The 21951-nt window shown below is 38.9% G+C and overlaps 1 protein-coding gene across 6 annotated transcripts in view; it reads right to left on the bottom strand.

Moving 5' to 3' along the window:
- Positions 1–3705: 3705 nt before the first annotated feature.
- The window catches only part of EPS8 (epidermal growth factor receptor pathway substrate 8), a 129408-nt gene continuing 111162 nt past the window's right edge, over positions 3706–21951 (bottom strand). For all 6 annotated transcript variants that reach the window (XM_059848040.1, XM_059848044.1, XM_059848045.1 and 3 more), the window contains 5 exons: positions 21603–21746; positions 13449–13698; positions 9672–9852; positions 7963–8092; positions 3706–5149 (listed from right to left, as the gene is read on the bottom strand). In XM_059848040.1, the coding sequence (XP_059704023.1) occupies positions 5036–5149; positions 7963–8092; positions 9672–9852; positions 13449–13698; positions 21603–21746 (819 nt within the window). In that variant the 3' untranslated portion in view covers positions 3706–5035. The remainder of the gene's footprint in view (positions 5150–7962; positions 8093–9671; positions 9853–13448; positions 13699–21602; positions 21747–21951) is intronic.

Here is a 21951-nt window from a genome sequence, read left to right as displayed (position 1 = left end):
AAATTCTTTCTCATCTACTGTCTCCTCCCTCCTGCTGCCATTGCCCATTGAGCCAATACTTGTTCTGTATCACAGAGCAGGGTATGCAGGTTACTGCTAAATCATTCCCTGTGTCACAAGGTGTCACACTCTGAGCTGGCTGCAACAGAAGCTTGGCTGAACGTGGCAGGGTCCAAAACTGCTGCAAAGATGCCAAAATCACTCTTGCAAAGGACTCTGAGCAGCCTGAATTTACTGGAGAGTTCTGAGTGCGTGTCAGAAATGTCTCCACTTGCACACCAGCAGGTGTGTATTTCTCCTTTAATAGCTACTTAATCACAAAGCCAATTCCAATGAAAACTCCATCAGAATAATACCTTTTCCTATCCCACACAGCATGCAAAGCTGTGTCAGTGGACATGGGGGATGGCAATGGAAACCACCTCTCCCAGCATTCAGGACATGAGTAAAGCAATAAATGAGCCTGGAAGGCACTGTGGTTCAGAAGACTCATGCAGAGCCTTTTAGTCTGAATTGACACATCACCATTTTGACTTTACCTCACCCTACACCTTCAGTGTGAGTCCAAAAGAACAATGCTTTGGACTCATGCTTTGTGTTAATATTGTTTCCAGCAGCTGCTGAAGTAAAACCCTCCTGTCATCACTGCTGTAAAGCTGGCTGAAGCTTCAGGTTTGGTAATAGATATTTGGAATTATGGGCTTCATGTCCAAAGCTCTGCTGACACTATTGATGCTTTTCATTGATCTGCTGCTCTTCCAGCATCTACTGCCCCAGATGTCTGTAAAAGCAGCTCTGTGCTGTGAGTGACCATGAACTGAAACCAGGGCAGGTTTTCTCCTTGTCTCATGCTGTGTGTGCTGCCATGAAAGGAAAAAACAGGTAAAATTAAGCACTAAGAAGTGGTAAGAAGAGTGTGTGGAAGTGTGGCCTCTCCAAGCTCTCACATGTGGAGTGAGCCCTGCGTCTTCAGCAGTTTTCTTCAAACCTCACCAAAAGATGAAGAACAGGCCAGGAAGCCTTACTTGTGCTTTATTTCAGTTTAATGTTTTGTTGTTTGCTTTTTTTTTCCCCTACACCAAACTAGGATGAATTTCCCCTGTCAAATAATCATCATCATCTTATGCTCTAAAATGGTCCTTCCCTCCCTCCTTTAAGCACAGTCACACCACCTGCCTCTCACTTCTAACTTTTAAAGGGATTGTGTCAAAACTGTAATTTCATTGAGGCAGAGAAAAGCTGTTATTTCAGCCAGTTCTTGTGAGAGAATAATGGTGTTAGTGCTCTTGACATGGATGGGAGCAGGGTGGGTTGAGCTTTGCTGCTGCTGCGATAGGCAGCAGTGGGGACTGGGAATCTTCGTGGAAGGCTCCCTATTTTTACTCATCTCCTCTTTTAATCTGCAAATATTACCAAGGAGTAGAAGCACAGACTCATATCTTGAGTCTCATTTTGGTCTGAAAACTTAGGAAGTAGTTAGAGGCCAAAGTGCAACATAAGTAACTCAAAAACTGAAAAGATAAAGTCAAGCCAAAGGCACTTATTAGCAAAAAGTTGACATAGCTGCAGTAGAAATTTAAAGTCTGTGAAATATTTAAACACAGAGCCAACACAGATTCCCTCTCATATATAATGTTGGTGCTTTTATGTAGAGGTGGGAGATTGAGATCAAAAGTATTCTCTCAAATATTTTTAGTGTATCACAACCTTAAACAGGGCTGGGTTAGACACCAGACTCAACACAGCAGAAAAACTGGGCTCCTATGAAGGGGTAATTTGGTCAGAAATTTGAGTTCCCATTCATGATTGTGTTTCTTTTATGCTTGAAATGCAGGAAAATCAGAGGTCATACCTGCTTGAACAGAGTCTGGTATTCAAGCCATAGCTTGCTTCTGTCTGTGCCCTGAAAACTCAAAATGCCTTCACTCCCCCATTAAAATAAAAATTCTATGAGCAACAGGTTTCATAATTAGAAAGAATTTACATCTTACAGATCCTCATGGATTCTTTTGTTTGTTCCCTTCAATTATCAAACTTCTGAAGTTCACAAACACTGATGAACACACTGAGAGCTCTGCCCATTTCACACTATCATTATAAATTTGGATATGATATCTGTACTGCTTCATAAACCATTTATTTCTGCACACATCAGTTGTGGATATATTCACTTATTTCCCAACCCCACTCAAAAAAGAAGCAGACAACAAACCAGCAATTTTTATACAGTTCAATGCTTTGGAGAAATGGAAGTTTGTATCAAATCCCACAGATCACAGTTTTCTCAGAGCAAAGCCCTGCTCAACATTTGAATTTCTGGATGGTAAGTAAAGTGTTCCACCCATCAATAGTGGCTAGAAGTGTTCTGAATTAATTCTCTGTGGTTTCACAGTGGTTTGCTCTCCCCATGGTGTCCCAAGGGAACAAGCAGCCTAAAGAAGTGGGAAGAAATTCCTTGCTGATGTTAAAGGGTTTGTGCTTTGAAAGCACAGAACTGCTGAGTGAACACAGGCTGCTAAATCTCCCTCCCTCCACCCAGTTAAAAAGCAGATTGATGGCAGAAAAATAGTAAATTACTCCCACTTATCAAATGTCTAATAAGGCACTGATTTTGGCATTTAAAAAATGCTTTCTTCCCTTCTCAAAGACGTATCATATCCTTCCAAAATATTAGTATTGAAAAAATAAGCCTCACTGCTCAGATCCTAGAGAAAACATTTGGAATGAAACGCTGCATTTTACTACTGGTTTCGTTTTAACCATTTTGAAGAAAACATTTCATTTTCATTTCAGGAACCCCAAATGAGATCTCCTTCTGATTTCTTCTGACTGCCAACAAAATGAAAATTCAAAAACTGCACAGCAGCAGGAGGGTGAAGCTCCCTGCAGCACTTTAAAGCACCCAAGAAATTCCAGCAAACAGGGAAATATTTCCCTCAACACCATTCAGATTTCCCAGACTGTAGCACAGAAATCATAATGGTTAGTTCAGCAAAGTTTAAAGGGTAAACACAACTCGAGGAGTTGTTTATTCATTAGAAACTGTGAAAAAAAAGACACAAACCAACAAACCCACCAGTCCCAAGATGGTTCTGCTTATTCAGTGTGTGAAGGGGTTTCCTCTTTCCCCCCAGGTACCTCCCAAGGTGCCTCTGAGCACACTGACCACGTCCAGACTTGTCTGGCACTTTCTAAACATCAGCTCCATAGAAACCCAGCTCCAAAAAAACCCCAAACTCTTGTGAAGAGACCTCTTCTCTCTCAGAGGTGGAACGTGAGCTCTCCCCTCTGACACCTCAGAGTGCCAAACTTTACAAAGTCTGGCATGTCCCAGAGCTGGTGCCTCTTTCTGGGCAGAAGCAAACCATGTTCTAAATGCTGAAATAAAAGCCAGCAGAGAGCATCAATACTGGCTTCATATTTTGGTAATTATCAGGGGAGTAGAAGTGCAGGTTACCACCAGAGTGCTTTTTATAGAATCAGACATCCTCCCATGAGAAAAGCAGGACTCTAAGCTTTAAATAAGAGTTACAAAGACCTTTTAAAAAGGTTCCTCCTGCTGCACTTAAAGTAATGGGATTTATCACTTCTTAACTCATTTCTGAGTAAGGCCATGTTTATGCAGACAGGCATAAGGAATATATATCAAATGTAAAAGCATACATGGACACAACCAACCACACAGAAGTAGTATTTGAGAGGACATTTACAATAAATGGCACTAACACCTTTATTAAGATTTTAATTTTTCATTTGTGAAAAATGAATAGATTTTTTTTTTCCCTTGTAGGCAGAGGAAAAGCAAACTAATGGCAAAAATCAAGATTACTTTCTTATTTCAATACTGTCTTTGTAGCCACAAAGATACAATAATTTAACAGACAAGAAATACTGTTTATTGCAGACTTTAAGCTGATTCATGTGAAAAAGGCACTATGAAACTTAATCAAACTAGATGATTAAATTTGTCTAAATTAAGTGACATTATATATTATATATAATACATATATTATATATAAAATCACATGACCATGTGAAACAGAACATTTTGTGACAAAAAATCATTGCATCTCCAAAAATAACATTTTCTGTAAGGGATGTTTCTCTTTTCTTTTTCCCCTGTTTTACCTTCAAGAATCCACTTTTCCAAAAGATTACATTTATAAAGGCAATTACAAAGGCTTTTTGCATGAGGAAAAACTGATATCTGGGATCAACACACAGAAAAGTCTAGATTATACACTGTTCTTTTCGAAGGGTTAAGTTACAGACAAAAAAAAATGCAATTATATTTTAAAGAAAAATATACTGTGAGTTGTTGCATGGCTACAGCAGATCTCATCACCTCTTTGAGCTGGGTTGTGTTACTATTTTCTAGTTACTCTTTCTTGTGCAATATTATAGTTCATCACAGGTGAAATACGGATAAAATCAATGTACAGAATATTATTTTGCTATAAACAGCATCATTAGTAATAAAACATCTTGGGAGTGATGCAGGAAAGATTCAGTCTGTGTTGGGCTGCTGTTCATTCCCTAAACATTTCCTCCACATTTGCTGGAGTCGACAACTTAAGTAAACATCCTGCAGCCAAATGTCTGACAAGAAAGACTGAGCCAAAAGAGACATAATTGCACACTACAGCAAGAGATGGGATTCAGAATCTTATTATTACTGAAGGGTTCAAGTGCTTTTTTATTGCTGGCTCAGCTTCCCTCAGATGAATCACCAACAAAGACATGCTCCAATTTATCTGTCGTGTTAATTCCATGAAGCCAAGACTCATCTCTGGGTGTAAATGAATCGTGTACCAATGTTTTCACCTGTCAGGAATCTCCACTGCATTTCTCACCTGTTCATTTCTCATGATGAGGAGCCAGCAGCAGGTACTTCTGTGGAGACTACTGTAAATTTTCTTTCTGTTGGCTAGTTATGTTTACAATACAATAAGACATTCCCCTTCCCTGCTTCCTAAAGCAAAGCTGGATGGTTTAATGCTATGGACAATGGAATTAAAGAAAAGAGGAAACACATTTAGTGGCTGCTTCCTTCATCAAAGGACTCCACACCTGAATCTGTGGCAGCTGCACTGATTTTTTCTTGCCGTCTTCTCATAATTTCTTGCAGCTCTGAGCTACCACTGCTGGCCTATAAACAAAAGAGAAGAGTTTACTTGTGGCTTGAGAGGTGCTGAAATTCCTCTGTCAGCATTTTGTTGAGACAGTTGTTTGAACAAACTCACCTTGCAGATCCAATAGACATTTACACTGTCCTTAAACATAGACCAGAAAAAAAGTCTGCAGACTGTTAAAAGCATATTTCATCATTGCTGAGCATCTTTAATTCCCACATGAGGCCCTGGAAGTGGCCTCATATTTAGGGGGTTCATAAAATATGGCTTCAGTAAAGACAAAGTTAAAGCTCAATGAGTTTGTTAGGAATCCACACTTAAAATTCGGGGCAATCATATTTAGAAATTAAACATGTGAAAATAAATCCTTGAGGAGTTTAGAAGCTCACACATGCACATGGGATTGCACAGGCAAGAGCTAAGTAAGGATTCAGTCTCAGGCTCTCACACAATTCACCATGAGGCATTGCAGCACAGAAACACAGGTTTCAAATTTAGAGCACACTCATAGAAATTGGACCCTATTACAATATTAGCAACAGTGAAGTATTGTGAGGACAAGGCTTTACTTCACCTTTTAAGAGAGAGAACCAGGTCTGCTGAACCAGCTGCCAACATTGCTTTTTCAACATAAATGAAATTATTAGCAAGGCCAGGATGTCTATTCACTAGAGCAGAACTTCTCAAAGTGTGCATGAATAAAACTGGGGGATTATAAAGCAAGAGTACATCTGCTACTGTACAATCTGGCCAAGACATGACCTCCAAAACTTCAAAATCAGCTTCCAAAATACCCTCTGAGTAAGAAAGCAGAACCTGGTCTTGAAAATTATAGAACAAATTCCAGAACTGTTAAGGGGAAAATCCTGCAGTTGATTCTGAACTCTTGAAATGCATCCTATTAATTTCGTAAAATTTCAAATAGATTTAGCCCATTATATCCATTAAAATGCAGTAGCTGGTGCCACAAAGAGTGAGACAATTTCTAAATTAACTACAGTGCTCCTCCTACTTAAAACACCACTGATCTCCTCTCCCAGAGAGGAAGGGCAAGGCAGGGAGCCTAGAAGTGACTCTGAAATTGAGGGAGCAGCTTTATTTGTCTTAATTCATCTTGTCCTTGCCCTCTTGGTTTCACATACACAACAAGTGCAGCACCCATTACTGAGGTCATGCATAAAAAGCCATCAACAGATACCCAACAATGCACTTCACCAGAGGTCATGTACAAATATTTTTCTGAGAATAACTGAGCAGCCCAAGCTGAAAGAATTTTCCTTCCTGATAGCATCAATGACAGCAGGACTGATGAGCCTGAAATGCATTCTATTATAATATTGTTATAGGGAGAGAAAGGATGGTGAAACTTCCCTTGATGACATAATTCAGCAAAAAACAGGCTAAAGCCTTAAGGAATTGCATAAATTCTGAAATTCAGCCTCAAAAAACCAAGGCAGAAATAAACATTTCTATTACCTTTTCCCCAACCAAAAAACAATGACCTTTTTAGTCTTTAAGTGCTTGCTAATTAACTCTTGTAGGGCATTTATCAGACAAGTTTTGGACTTTTGAGTTTCCTGCAGAGTGAGGCCTGACTGGGGCAAGCAGAGTAACAAAATGGAGGGGAAAAGACCCCTCTAATCCAGGGCATCTCTGCTTTTCAGACCAAATTCCACTGTAAAAATGCTTCCATCTCAGTACACTGAAATAAGACAGCAGACATGCAAAAAAGTTGAAGAATACAAATATATCTTCACTAGGAAATGATGGATTGCCCTGGACTGGACTTCTATTCTTAAGAGTAAAGGTGAAATATTTTTCCTTTCCTTTAACTGGAAAATAGGGTTTGAAGAAGGGAATAAAGCAATTTTGACAGTGTTAGAAAATGATGCTCTCTGATCCACACTGATCATATAAAATGTAAAATATGCATCATCATAAGCCTGTCTTTAAAAATAGGTCTGGTAGTTAATGTTTAAAATCATTTAAGTGATACAGTCTCAGCTTAAGGAGAGGAAAATACTTTAAACCTCTTCAAGATTTTCTTCTAAATAGGATGTGGATAATATAACTTCTCAGTTGGGTTGATCTCACATCTAGATCATTTCTCTACTTGCCACAGCAAGTTAAAAAAAAAAAAAAAGTAGGTGCATCTCCAATTTTAGTGGTTTAAAATTGGCAAGAATTGTCCTTAGCACAGCTCTGGATACAAGCTTAAGGTGTTCAAGAGACAAAACTTCTTTAATTAAAGCAAAGTGCTGCAGAGCAATAAATACTTGATCTTTGGTTCAGAAACTCTGCTAGCACAGTGTCCAGTGTGTTTTCCCTTCAGTGCAGGTGCCCCAGTGTTTGACCTGAAAGGCCAACAGCATTGGGCTCACCCTACCAATTTCTCACTCCCTACCAATCAAATCTCCTCTACAAAGATAAAGCAAAACTTATCACTACCAAAATTGTCAGGAGTATGTGTTTGTCCAAGCACCAGGCAAAGCAAGAAGCAGAAAAAGGGGCATTTTACTCCCCTGCTGTTTCCCCCAAAGCTCTTTTTGGCTGATTTTCTCTTCTTGCATTCTGGTTACACTACAAAACATCTTAAACTTGAGTGCTGTTTCTGATGTTTCTGGACCCCTTTAGAAGTGGGGAAGATCTCACCTGGTGTTTTGATGAATGCTGTCCCAATGAGTTAATACCAAATAACTCAGGTGAAAATAAAGTTTATCAATGTGATGGGAGCTGAGGGAAAACCTCCTGCCTCACAGGAGGAGTTATCTAATTCCACAGGTTCAAAATTGGTGACCCAAATCAGGTGAGTGAGAAGAGTTGTCCATACCTCCAAGGCAGATTTCTGTACCGTGATTTGGTTGTAGACTCTTGACCCTTCTGGGCAAACAGTCCTCAGTTCCTCTTTGTTGAGGGAGAACAGCTGAGCCCCTGTCAGCACACCGAGGCTGTTCACAGTCCTGGGACACAGCAAGGGAGCAAACAGGAAATCAGCAACACCACACTGGCCAAGGCTGGCTTCATCCCACACTGCCTGGGCTAGGGCTGCTAAACTCAGAGCAAACGTGCTGCAGCACGACTACTGAAGGCAATGGGATGATAAGTAGACTTTTTGGTGGAGGCCAAAATATATATACACTATATTTATTTACTATATACAGAGTCTATAGATATAAAATATATAGAGGTTCTGTAGCTCTATAACCACACTGACATATATTTTTATGTATGTATTAGGTGCACTTATACACACATGTATATATGTAGATCTATAGATGAATATACATGTGTTTATAGATGGATATATATGCTTATTTATGCATATATAGATGTATATATGTGTGTATATATAGATGCATATATATGTAGAAATAGAGATATATGTGTATATATAGATGTATATATATGTATATATGTATATATACACATACATGTCTATATATACATATATGTATGCATATGGGTATATATATTTGCATGTAAAATATATATGTTTATAGATGAATATATATTCTTATATATGTATCTATAGATGTATATATGTGTGTATACATGTGTATACACACATATATACATCTATATATACACACACATATACATCTATATGTATGAGTATATGTATATGTAGATGCATATTTTACATGCATCTACATATACATATACTCATACATATATGTGTATATATACATATATATACACATATATATGTATATATACACATATATGTATGAGTATATGTATATGTAGATGCATGCAAAATATGTGTTTCTAGATGAATATATATGTTTATATATGCATAGACAGATGTATATATATGTGTGTATATATAGATGCATATGTGTATAAATATGTGTGTATATATATATACACACTTGTATATATATGTATATATGTGTACAGATATATGTATATAAACATATATATCTCTATACATATATGTATGTGTATATGTATATATATGCATATAAAATATAAGTGTTTATAGATGAATAGATATGTTTATATATGTATATATAGATGTATATATGGGTATACATATAGATGCATACATATGTATATAAACAGATGTATATATATATACATATTTGTATATATATATGTATATATACATATATATGTACACATATATGTATGAGTATATGTATATGTAGATGCATGTAAAATATATGTGTTTATAGATGACTATATATGTTTATATCTGTATATATATATATATGTCTGTATATATAGATGCATATGTATGTGTATAAATAGATGTGTAAATATATGTGTGTGTATACATGTATATATGCGTACATATATATGTGTATATATACATATGTATATACATGCATGTATGTATGTGTATATTTCTATATATATGTATATATATGTAAAAACAAATTAATTTTTCCAAGAGAGCAGCTGACATCTCTTGATCAAGAAATCATCTGGATTTTCAGGCTGCCTGATTTTCAAAAGCGGTCAGACCACATCCTGGCAGGAAAGCAATTCCTTTTCTATTGAAAGGAGTTTGGCTGCACTTGTCCTGGGACTTACACAGGGTTGAATCCTTTGGACTGCAGCCAGGCTTTGACATCGTCAGGGGAGGAGTCGTAGGTGATGTTCACCACGGGGATGTTTGGCCGTGGCACGTGGAATTTCCTCTGGGCAGCGCTCCGGCCGATGGTGAGCCTGTGCACAAGTTCATCCTGCACTTCCTCCATCTGGGATTTCCTGCCTAGAGAGAGAGACATCTCACAGAAATTATTCTCTTCATCAAAGCCAAGTCATTTCTTCTATGTCACTTTAAATCATAACCTTGTTTTTTTTAATTCATTCATTAGATCTGATTATTCAATTACTCTCCTTTCCCCCCATGGAATATTTCAATATTCCCAATCCTCCCTTTGTAAAACAAAGCAAAAATAAACAAACACAAAACCCCAGACAGAATTCAACTAAGACCCCAGAGAGGAGAGATGACTGGATGTCACAGAGAGGTGCAGAGCAGTGTGACAGCACCCCAGCTGTAGAATAAAATGGGAATGGAGGGTTATTCAATTGTCATAGTCTGGCTTTTTTCCAAACAGGATTGAGGGTTTAAAAATGAAAACAAGAAAATGATGAGGAAGGTTGTAAGATTGCTCACACTGTAGGAAGGTAGTACTTTCCACAAACAGTTCTTTAGTTGAAAGTTCAACTTTTTAGTGCAAATCAACATAAACAAAAGAAAAAAATCACAGCTGCTGACATATATCAATTTATATCTAATGAGCTTTTGTAGCAATTGCATTTTTTATAAGGTTTTGAGAAATTTGAATTCACTCCAAGCTTGGAGTGGCTGCTGAGCTGAAGCACTGTCACACTTTGCATTAAAAAAGGAATAATAAAAAAAAAGGGGTAGCTGCTCTCACCAGAGACTCAAGAATTGGGCAAGATTTGTTTATTTATTTTCTCATTTTAAACAAAACTGTAAGAATTCATTATCCCCGGAACACATTTGCTGTTCATTAGCAGGCAACAAACTGAAATGCTTTTCAGTCATTTCAACAAGATCAATTATAATGACAGTGAGAATTGTTTAAAATTACTATAAAAATTTCTGTGGATCACTTCACAAAAACAGGTAGAATTCAATGAGGTATAAATAACCTTTTGGGCTCAGAGAAGGTGCTGATTTCACACAGTTAAATTCTCTGTCCCATAACATTGGAACAACTATAAAAATCCTTTGACAAACAACTCCAATTATCTCAAAAATTCTCAGGGTTTCCTTGCCAAGATATTTTTAGTGATCTTTATTCAACCTTCTCACTTTGATACACAAACAGTAACTACACCACCCTGTCAAAGCACTCAGATGGCAAAACCTATTCCTTTTCTCCCATTGCACTGATAGGAACAGATGAAAACAACTCAATTTCAATATGAAAAAAACCCTGTAGGATAGAATTTTTGCCTTCTCTGCTGTCCTTTTAAATTCTTTCAAAACCTCTCCAGGGTTTCTCTCAAAACCTCTCCAGGGATCAATATCTCTAGCCAGTTAAACAAATAAAAACAAGCTTTACATAGGCCTCTAGGATTATTTCTTTAATCACCACAGCAGAAAGAAGAAAAAATGTTGGTTTAACCATTTCCTTTTTTCTTTTGCAAAACAGCCTCAGGTTGAAAGTGGAAAAAGTATCTCTACTGTAATATTTGAGGCATTCAGGCCCTGTTGGGTAGGGTTTTCTCCTCTCCCCCACCCTGAGTGTGAGTCAGAAGCCCAGTGACACGAGCTCAGTGATTTGTGCAAACCTGACAGGGGTTATACCAGGAAAGCCTTTAGGCAGTGCTATCAAATCTTGCACCCACTGTTTTCCCAAGCAGGAAGGGACACAGAACATTGCTATCTACCTTCTATTTACACAGATTTTAAAAGACTTCTGCTTAATCTAGACCAAGACTGTATCAAGAGACAAATATTTAGCTGTTAGGTAAGAGATCCTTCCTGTTAGATGGGTTATCAGAAATAAGCAGGGTGTGGGGCAGGCTCTGCTGTGTTCTCTGCAGGGTTCAGGTGGGTACTTGGCCTTTGCAAAGGAACCTTTTCTGTGAGGGTTTTGAGGTGCCTGAAGCTCATTAACTGGGCTTGGGCCAGCAGGATCTCCTGTGTGTGACCCACGGCCTCTACAGTAACTCTTCACACCTCACACACACCCTGTACCTGAAGGCAGGATCATGGTCTTCTCATTTTCCATCTGGAATGGATAGAGAAGGCCATCATGGATTCATGGACACAGCCATGCTATGACAAAGTCCTTCCACAGACATAAAATTTTCATTTTTGTGCATGTGTGTGTGGGAAATCACCCTAACTTCTCATATCTTTTATAAGTGTTTATTTGTCTGCTTTTATTTAGGTAACTCTTTCTTTGGGAAGCAGCAGTGAAGCCTGCTCCTCCAGTCATGATTTCCAGCCAGACAATCCCTTAGGTGAACATAAGGAAAAGTTTCTAGAGCCTTCCTGAGCTCAGAGCTTCGGCAGGAGCCTGTCCTCCACCAGGCAGTGTCACCACAGACTCCACCAACAGGATTATCCACACAGGGACACTTCCCATCCACTGGGGACAGGGGGCAAAGAAGCCCTTCCCCAGAAATATTCTGCTCAGTGCCAGTTTCTGACCTTAGGTGGAAGCAGGATTTGCTGGTAAGGCAGTGAGTACGAAAAGCTGTCAACTCCTGAACTACAAAAAGCTCATTATTTTTACAGCTATTACTTTAAAAGCTGCAGCAAATGCTTGCCTACATGTTTCAATTATTTCTAAGCCAAGCAATCACACTGCCTAAAGTGCTTTTAGGACAGAAATTACTGACTAAACAAGCTTTTCTAACCCTACCTGCTTTTCAGTCAATACTGAGTAGCAGCCTCAGCATGCCTCCATTGGCATATTTTCAAGGTGGCCTTAATCAGAACTTCTCAAGACAGCCACACACTGTTGGATGCACATTCCCAAGCTTTTCCAGCTATGGAGGTATGGAATATGTTCCTGTGTCCTCCTGGGACAAGGACACCAAAGTCTGCTCCATGCCAGTTGCTGCTGCTTTGACCAAGCCAACTGTAAAGTAACTCTACAAAACTATTACACATCATGGTTCTTGTGCATCACCCAGACCTGCACATGTTCTTGAAGCTCTGAATGCATGTTTCAGAATGGTGCAAATAACCTAGAAATGTGGATGATCATGAATTGAAGTGTGAAAACAACATTAAGTGATTGTACAAGAAATTTAGGTTGTAATGTGGCAGTGAGTTCAGGTCATTACATATGCTGCATTAGCCAGCATGTCAGCATGGGCATTTCCAGTGCTAAAAACCACTGACTAGAGAGATCCCAGACATGGGAATTTTGGGTTAGATGTTAGAAAAAAGTTTTTCATGGAAAGAGTCAAAGTTCTGGAATGGCCTGCCCAGGGAGGTGGTGGAGTCAACATCCCTGGATGTGCTTAAAAAAAGACTGGATGTGGCACTCAGTGCCATGGTTTAGTTGAGGTGGTGTTAGGGCATGGGTTGGACTCGATGATCTTAAAGGTCTCTTCCAACCTGGTCATTCTGTGAATTCTGTGATTTAGGATGGGACACGTGTAAAGTGTTTTTGCCAAACTACCATTACAGAAATGATAACGAGGGTCAGAACACACATCCATAGCAAACCTGTATTTTAAACATAAGCTTAAAACCAAATTTTTCCACCAAGATTCATCTGAAACACAACTTTAAGGGACTTCAGAATTAAGCCAAGCACACAGGAACAGGAGGAAAGCCTTTTGTCTTGCATCTTAGGGCAAACTTACGATCCACAGGGATTTGCTTCTGCCGCTGTGTGTCGCGGGCCACGCTGCCGCCGCTGTCGCTGGAGGTGCTGCTCTGGCGGCTGACGGCGGCCGGCGCCTTGGGCACGGGCACTGGGATGGGAGCTGGGGCACTGGGGGGCAGGGGGACAGGCACGGGGACAGGCACGGGGACAGGAGCAGGCGTGGGGGGCGGCGAGGGCGTGGCGGGAGCCGGCTCCGGCTGCTTCGCGACGTAGTCCGTCCTTTGCTTCTGCAGGAGGCAGAGGGGCTCAGTCAGGAACAGCATTTGGGCAACATGTCAGACAAACCCAGGCTTTGCAGCAAATTTTGCACCTTTTAGTCCACTAAGGCATCTCACTTGCCACGTATCATTCCAAAATTTGCCAAAAGTTGATCTGGCATCAAAGTTTGGCAGCAGTTTCTTTTGTGTTGTGAGGTCCCCAGGACAAGGTGAAAGATGAGAATTTGACTCTATGTTCTCAGAAGGCTGATTTATTATATTATGATATTATATTAAAAGAAAATTACATACTAAATCTATACTAAAAAGAATAGAGAAAGGATACATCAGAAGACTAGAAAAGAATGATAATGAAAACCTGTGACTGACTCAGAGAGTCTGACACAGCTGGCTGTGGTTAGCTATTAATTAAAAACAATTCACATGTTTAGATAAACAATCTCCAGACCACATTCCAGAGCAGCAAAACATGGAGAAGCTGGGGCTTCTCATCCTCCCAGGAGAAGAAATCCTGGTGAAGGGATTTTTCAGAAAATATCACAGTAATAAGTTTCTCTGCTGGACACAAGACTCACAGCAAGGAAATCCTCTGAAACACATTTCTTTCTTTCAAGCAGAATAATTTTATAAATGAGATTCTTTTTAAATCTCAAATTCCAAGTAACTGGCACTTTTTAACAGCTTTCAAAACTTTTGACTTACTGAACTTTATCAGTATAAAAATGTATATTTTATAGAGATGTTATTAAAAAAAAAACCCTGAAAAATTAACACATTCAGCCACACCTAAACTCAGCTAATGTTTTAACTTATAAATGTCACTGAGGATAGCACAATGCATTGTCTCTTGAACTGCAGACAGCATTTAAGAGGTTCCTGCTCCTCCTGTGCCTTTTCAGCTATTGACATGATCACTACAAGCCATCTCAAGGCAATAATCTGATTTAAAAGAAAGCCCCAGCCTGCACAATTCTTGAAACAGGGCTGTTATTTCTTTCTCCCCCACTTCATGCAACGTTCTAACAACATGTAAGCTATCATGCTGCTAAGAACTAACTAGCAGGTGTCTCAGGAATAACTTTGGGAAGTTATTTCTTCTTTGCTTTTAGAAGGGGACCAGTTACAAAAGAACACCTGTATTTTCCCAGAGCAATCATAAAGACAGACAAATCCATAAGCCACCCATGCTGCCCCTTTCTCTCAGGCAGTTCAAACTCCTTATATCACTGTTAACAGTGTTCCCTCTCCACAATTTTGGCTTGAAGGTTCAATATTAAACTTTGTTTGCTCAGTAGGGGTGCCTCATCTCGTAGTCATGAGAATCTGCTTACTTTGGTATGAAGAGAGATGAATGCATTCTCCAGATTCATTGCTCCTTCCTGAAATGCCTTTCCCTATTCCCTTGGAGGCAGAGGGTTTTACAGCAGATCAAGCAGGGAAATATTTGTAGGAGCCATATGTTAGAATCTGAGCAGCAGATCACTGCCCTGACAACCAAACTTTCCTTAAAAGTCAGCAACTGCCCTTGTGCAGGAACCCCCAGCTCAGAGAAGTGCAGCTGATGGACAAGGATTTATTAGTGAGTGTAAACCATTTCAGCAAGACTGATTTACACCAGCAGAAAATTTATCCCATTGGCTTCTCCAGCCAATCAATTCAGCCTGAGAAAGAAGCCTTACTTCCCTTGGATGATTTTTCACTTAAACCATAACAGTCAGCTAATAAATCAAACATACATCCCTGCAAAACATCTCCCAATTAAGTTTTTTGTTTGTTCATTTGTTTCTCTCTCAGCATTCAGTTGTTCAAAGGCCTCCATCTTAACTGCTTTGTGCAATGTGGGGAGATTGAAAAAAATCATAATTGATTTTCTGTATTTTAAAGCTACAATGTTAAGAAAATGAATGCTTCCTTAATTGTTGAATGACAAGGAAAGTGAAATGCATAATATAAAAGTGAACAAGCAGAATAAATATATTTATAAAACTTGCCCTATGGTGGAAAGAAAGTTCCCCGCTAGGTGTATAGCAAACATAGCATAATTTATTATATGTAGAGGTACTGTAATAGACTCAAAATCTTGTCAAAGAGTTTTAAAATTCCACAGCTACTAAAAGGTTCCAATGACATTCATATCCTTTTATCTTGTTCACAGATTCCAATTACTGGTCTGCTATCTCCAAAATGCACCTTCTTCATGTGTGTTTTGATCTTCTTAGAAAAAAACACGAAGAAAAAGTAAAATTTTCATGATAGAGAGGATTAGTTACAAGCCAAGACATGCAGTGCACACTGCCACAATCATAATCCAGAAAAAGAGAGAGCTAAAAACTCCATGTAACTTTCAATGGATGCTGCTGGAGGAACTGCAAAAACATGTTGTACTGCAATCATCATCCTCATCAAAACAACTTGCTGCAGTGCAAACAAAAATTAATCTGGAAGCGTCACTCAAACTCTAAATTGACAAATGCAACCACATTAAAATACACTTTGCATTTTGCTAAGCAGTGCCCAAAATCCAATTATATATTTGAATCCCATTTAATGCTTCTTTTTTTAACTTCGGATCTTTTGAGGACATCCACACGTTCATCCCTATAAAAAGAATTGTTCATTGCTATAAAAAGAAGCATGCACTATGGAATTTGGTGACTACATAGTCCAAAAGGGGAAATTTTGAGATTCAATATCAGAAGAGTATATCAGTTACCTCTGAAAGCTCTCCCAGTAATTGCTGTGAGGAAAATGGAGCAAATCACATCAAATAGTATTGTTAGAAAGGTGAAAAGTAACTGTCTCACACATGACTCCTGAAATTTCATACACATTAGCAATTTAAACTAAAGAAACATCAGTCTTAGTAATTACCTCTTCTTAATCACTAGGAAGCTAATAGTTCTAACAACATGTAAGAATAAGAATATTCTAATATTCTTTTTTTGAATAGGGAACAGAGTGCTGGCTACAAAACATACACATGTGATGCCATACAAGCAATCAGCTCTTTTCAGAGCACCTACCCAGACTGAAACAGGCTTAATAGAAAACAAAAGGCAAGGAAAAGAGTGCCAAAGGGTTAAAGATTGTCAGGGGAATGTAAAGAACTCTTGTAACTGGAGAAAAATAAGAGTTAAGTCACAGCAGGTATGCAAAAAGTGCTTAATTTTTCTAGCTAAAGAAATGTTGTCTAGCTCAGCAAATGAGATGAAGGTGCTGCTCACAGAAGGGCTTGGGTTGGGAGGGACCTGATGGCTCCATCTAATTTCACCCCCCTGCCATGGGCAGGGACACCTTCCACTATCCCAGATTGCTCCAACACCCATCCAACCTGGCCTTGAACCCTTCCAGGGATGGGACATCCAAAACTTCCCTGTGCTAGGGCCTCACCACCCTCACAGTAAAGAATTTCTTCCCAATATCCAACCTAAACCTCGTTAAAATTACAGCCATTATCCCCTGTTGTGTCACTCCCTGCCCTTGTCAAAGTCCCTCTCCTGCTCTCTTGCTGGCCCCTTTAGGTCCTGACAGGCCTTTGGAGAGTCTCCCCAGAGCTGAATGATCCCAACTCTCTCAGCCTTTCCTCACAGGAGAGGTGTTTCACCCCTCTGATCACCTCAATTCACATAAATTGGAACAAAGTGCTTTAAACTTGGTTTAAATGGTTTTCCAAATGCTTGGAATGGTGATGGTACACACACACTCATTAAAAATCTGGATATATCATAAAAGCTTACTGGGACTAAATTTTGTTTTCTTATTTCTTGCCAGAAAAATCTTTGTTTTTACAGGGAAAAAAATAAGCCCCAAAGCTGTTTTCAACACACTACAGGCTGCATCTGGTGAAAAAACAAGATTTGGTATGATTCAATCTATTTTTAATGGAAGTAAAATAATAAGTTTGAGTAGAAATGCTAATGGTTCCAACCCTAATTCTTGTTCAGTGTAAAAGAGTGGGAACAATATATTTTCAAATATATTTTGGTAATAAATAAAGGGAATATACATATTCAAACTATGGGAAAAACAGACAAAGAGGCATTGGAAACAAGCAAAGCCAGTGGGAAATGTTCTCATTAAGTGAACACAGACACAGAGCTTTCAGTTTGCTCTCTTTCTGGAGGTTTCAGTGCCACATTCCTGTTTGCACAGTGACACCAGCCCACCAAGAGGGCTGCAGAGCATCCAGCCTCAGTTCTATCAACAGAGCTGTGGTTTGGATCCTGTCCTGGGACTCCACTGAAGGGACAAGAGAGAACCAACCACTCATCTTCAGCCAAAAGGGCCAGTGAGGTACCCAAGACTGGAAGAGAAAATTGCAAGCAGGGTCTTTTGCCAGAGTTTACTTTGGTGGGTTCAGCTCTAATGCAAACAGCTGCCTACTAAAATCCCATTAAAGTCCCTAAGCTGCTCTTTGCAGGGCATTCCACATTTGTGATTTTACTGAATTGACAGGAAATTTAGACAGAATTTACTTATTCAAATTGCTATTAGCTAGGATTAGTCTCTAATTCTTAAAAAAAAAAAAACCAAAACCTGTAATTTATTAAACATTTACTCTCTGCCTAAGGATTTTGTACACATCACTGATAATATAACTGTCTCACCTCCAAAAGGGTGTCAGGAGATTAATTAACACACCCACCAAGATACACAATTCTATCCTAATTATGTTCTTCAAACTTCATTTTCAAGAGTGTTAAAACAAAGTTAATAAAATGCACACAAAATAGGAAATACTATGATGAATTATTTCATAGGTTCACCAGCAATACTTTTACAAAATAAGAAATCAGAGTGCTTGGGAAACCCTTTATGTTCATATATAATAGGATAGGGAAATACCAGGGATGGCTCACAATAAAATAAACAGATTAATGGAGCAACATCCCAGAAAACTCTGATGAACAAGAATTAAAAATAGCAGAAAACAGAAGAATTCAGCAAAATTCTTTCCTAAAAGTACAAGAGTACCAAACAAGCAAAAACACTTTTTCCTGGAAATAATTCAACTGACCAGAAGACAGTGTTACAGCCTCTGACTCACAAAGATAATTAAATAACTGGGATATTGCTGGCAGTGTCCTGTAAGTATCATCTCAGTGCTTTCAAGTGACTTTTTGGGACCTGGATCCTGAAAGCAATTGAGTGAAAAATCAGGATTTAAAGTAATGTGTGGCCTTAGAAGTCACTAGGCAGGGGGACAGAGTGAGAGCCAAAAAAAAAACCATTACAGCTCTGAGGGTAATTGTGATAATGAGGCATCCATCTCTCAGAGAAGGGGTGTCTGCAGCACAATCAAGAGAAAAAAAATCGAATTTTTCAATGGCACCCTTAATTCTTCCTAACAATCTATGAACACCCTTTGGTGAGCAGTGCACTGGTGGTTATTAGTCTGTAAAGGAAGACACTGCCCTGGCTCATGACACTTATCTGCAGCTGGCCACAGCAGCCAGGCCACTGTGAAAGCAGCTTTTTGAAAGCTGAAAATTACTTGGGAGAGCAGCAAAAGTTGCACAGCACCAGGCACTGCTCCTGTCCAGGGTCTGGCAAAAGGGTTGATAGGAACCACTCTGATTTCCTGATCTAGCCACAAGTTCTCCTGTCTGACTTTGGGCAAGGCATTGATTTATTTAATTATTAAATCAGCTCTTTCTGAAACAGCAGCAATGTCTCATAGTGCTGTTGTGAAAATAAATGGAGTTATGCAAACACTTCCCAAATGAGCCATGTGTCCATCACAGGAAAAACAGACAAATGAGAGTGCTCAGGAGTGCTAAAATTAAAATAATCACCACCAGGTTTAAACAGCATTACTGAAATGTCTTGGTAAAGGCTTCATTTATCCTGTGCAACTCATTTCATTCATAAATAATTTCACAGTATTTCAAGCTCACATTCAAATATGATCAAGCTGTAGAATAACCTGCCAGAGGGCAAAGTAACAAACTTATCTTAAACCATGTTCCCTGACCCTAATTTTCATAGGTCCATGGAGAATGCTTTGTGGAAATGATTATTTTATTTTATGCCATGTCTTGTCATCATTTCAAACAGAGAACTTCAAACTCTGAAGTGAATAACAGAAGAATAATGTGAGAACCTCGACTCAAAACTGTACTCAGCCTGCTCAGGACTTGGTGGCAAATTCCAAAAACACAAAATAACATGCACAGGAAAAAAGGAAACCAAGCCAGATCTTTAAATCAGGATTTGAAAAGCACTCTAGATGCATGCTTCACTTCACAGACAGGAAAATCCACAACCAATGCAGAATGAGCCAAGATGTCACAGGCAAACAGTTTGGGACAGGAAAATTCAGAAGTGGTCTGAGTCAAACCCACCAAAATCAAGGCAGGTCTACTGCATTATTTTGCAAAACATTGTGCCATTTCTTCGTTTTCAGTCATCAGCTGGGAGGTGCAGACACAATGAATTAATATTAAATTAAATTATTAAACTTCAAGCTTCAAGAAAAGTTTGGTTTAAAAGTCTGATTTAGAGGGAGGCCTGGAATTTCTTCCTAATTCAAACTTGTTTGCCTAAACTTTCAAGAGTATTAGAAAAAAAAGAGAGGAAAGAAAGAGGTCTTAGAAAATAGAAAAACTTCATTTAGCAGCCTCTAACCCCCTTAAATTTTGTCTAAAAATACATATTACAACTTTGTCCTGTATATCCTTACTTGGGTGGATAATTGTGCTGATGTAAGTATTTTTTAAAGTAATTCTCTCTAATTCTGTTCAACATATAAAAGAAATAACAACAACAAAATTATTAGTTCCACAACTCTACATGAAAGAAAGAAAATTAAATGAGATCAGGATAATAGAGTGCTATTGATGCACAGACATAGTAATTTAAAAACACCTGCTTTGTGAATTCAAAAGCAAATATACCTCCTTTTTATGACTCCAAAATTACAATAATTAAATAAATTCAGGAGTGGGATAGAGACACACAAAGACAGAAAATAAAAGGAAAAGCTGGAGCTCACTCTTCTAGGAAAAACAAAGATGACCCTACCTTAAATAATTCAAACTCCTTCTTTGGCATCAACAGCTATCAATTCACAAAGGATATTTGCAATTAAAATAAATGCATAGACATGCACTAGGACTGAAGTTACCACCTCTAAGCAAATAAGCAGGTAAAAAAAAAAAAACCAAAAACCTGAGGTAAAACATTTTTGCAGTATCTCTATCAACTGTGTTCTCTGTGAAATACACACATCATTTTTGGAACCCTGGATGCTGAGAATTTTAGACTTTCTGTGCTGACAGACAGTGACCCACAGGAGAGCACTGCATTTGACCTGGGGCCATGGAGAAGGCTTCCAAAATTAATGGATAGCACTGGGATTAGGGGGGTGGAGTTTGAATGGAAGTGTGTGATACCACAGGGAAGAAAAATTTAAGGGTTTAGAATGCAGCAATATATACAAAGCAAGATGGAGCTTCTAGGGTGGAGGCTGGTCCTTTTTCTTCACCTTCCTGTTTTCCTTCTTCTCCTTCTCCTTCTCCATGAGTTTGGGCAGTTTTGTGTAATTGGATAAAAAAGTCCCCATTGCAGGAACGGGTGGTTGGTTATTGGGTTAAAAGTGGAAATAATTCAGGTGTCATTTCTTAATTGGATAGTTTATCCCTAAAAGGCCTTTAGAGAGAGAGATAGGACTCCATTTCTAGCTTGTAGAAATGGAGCTTGTGCTCCATTTCTGTAGATAGACAGGAACTAGTTATAGATAGGAACTAATAAACACCTGAGTCTAAACAAGTAATACCATCTCACACATTTAATCCCAACCCTGGCAAGAAAGAAGCAAAGACTCCCCACACCAATCTTCTACAAGAAATGTAAATGTTTTGTGCACACACTGACACTTCCAGAGGAGGTTTTGCCCCCAGGATGGACAGTACCTGGATGGTGCGGGTGTAGGCAGGCTCTGGCCATCCCTGACCACCTTCTGTGTTCCTCAGAGGATCCAAAATGTTGTTTGGCACAAAGCCTGTGCTGCCACTTTTGTTCTGAACCTTCCACCACTGCTTTCTGTCGTCCAGAATCTGAAATAATTTGGTAAATTAATTACATGTCTTTTCTGACTTTCCTCCTGGCAGTGCTTAGGCTGTGAATCATTTCAAAACAAAACCTCAGCTTTGCCAGGTTCTGTCTGCCAACAGATCTTGCACAGATGTGTCCCTGAGAAACCCCTGGATCTTCCCTGATTCCCACCATCCTTAATTCTACATGGTTCTACTGCACTTTTCA

This window comes from Haemorhous mexicanus, chromosome 5 (genome assembly GCF_027477595.1).
Source record: "Haemorhous mexicanus isolate bHaeMex1 chromosome 5, bHaeMex1.pri, whole genome shotgun sequence".
Taxonomy (NCBI): Eukaryota; Metazoa; Chordata; class Aves; order Passeriformes; family Fringillidae; genus Haemorhous; species Haemorhous mexicanus.
This window is presented reverse-complemented; position numbering and strand designations above follow the sequence as displayed.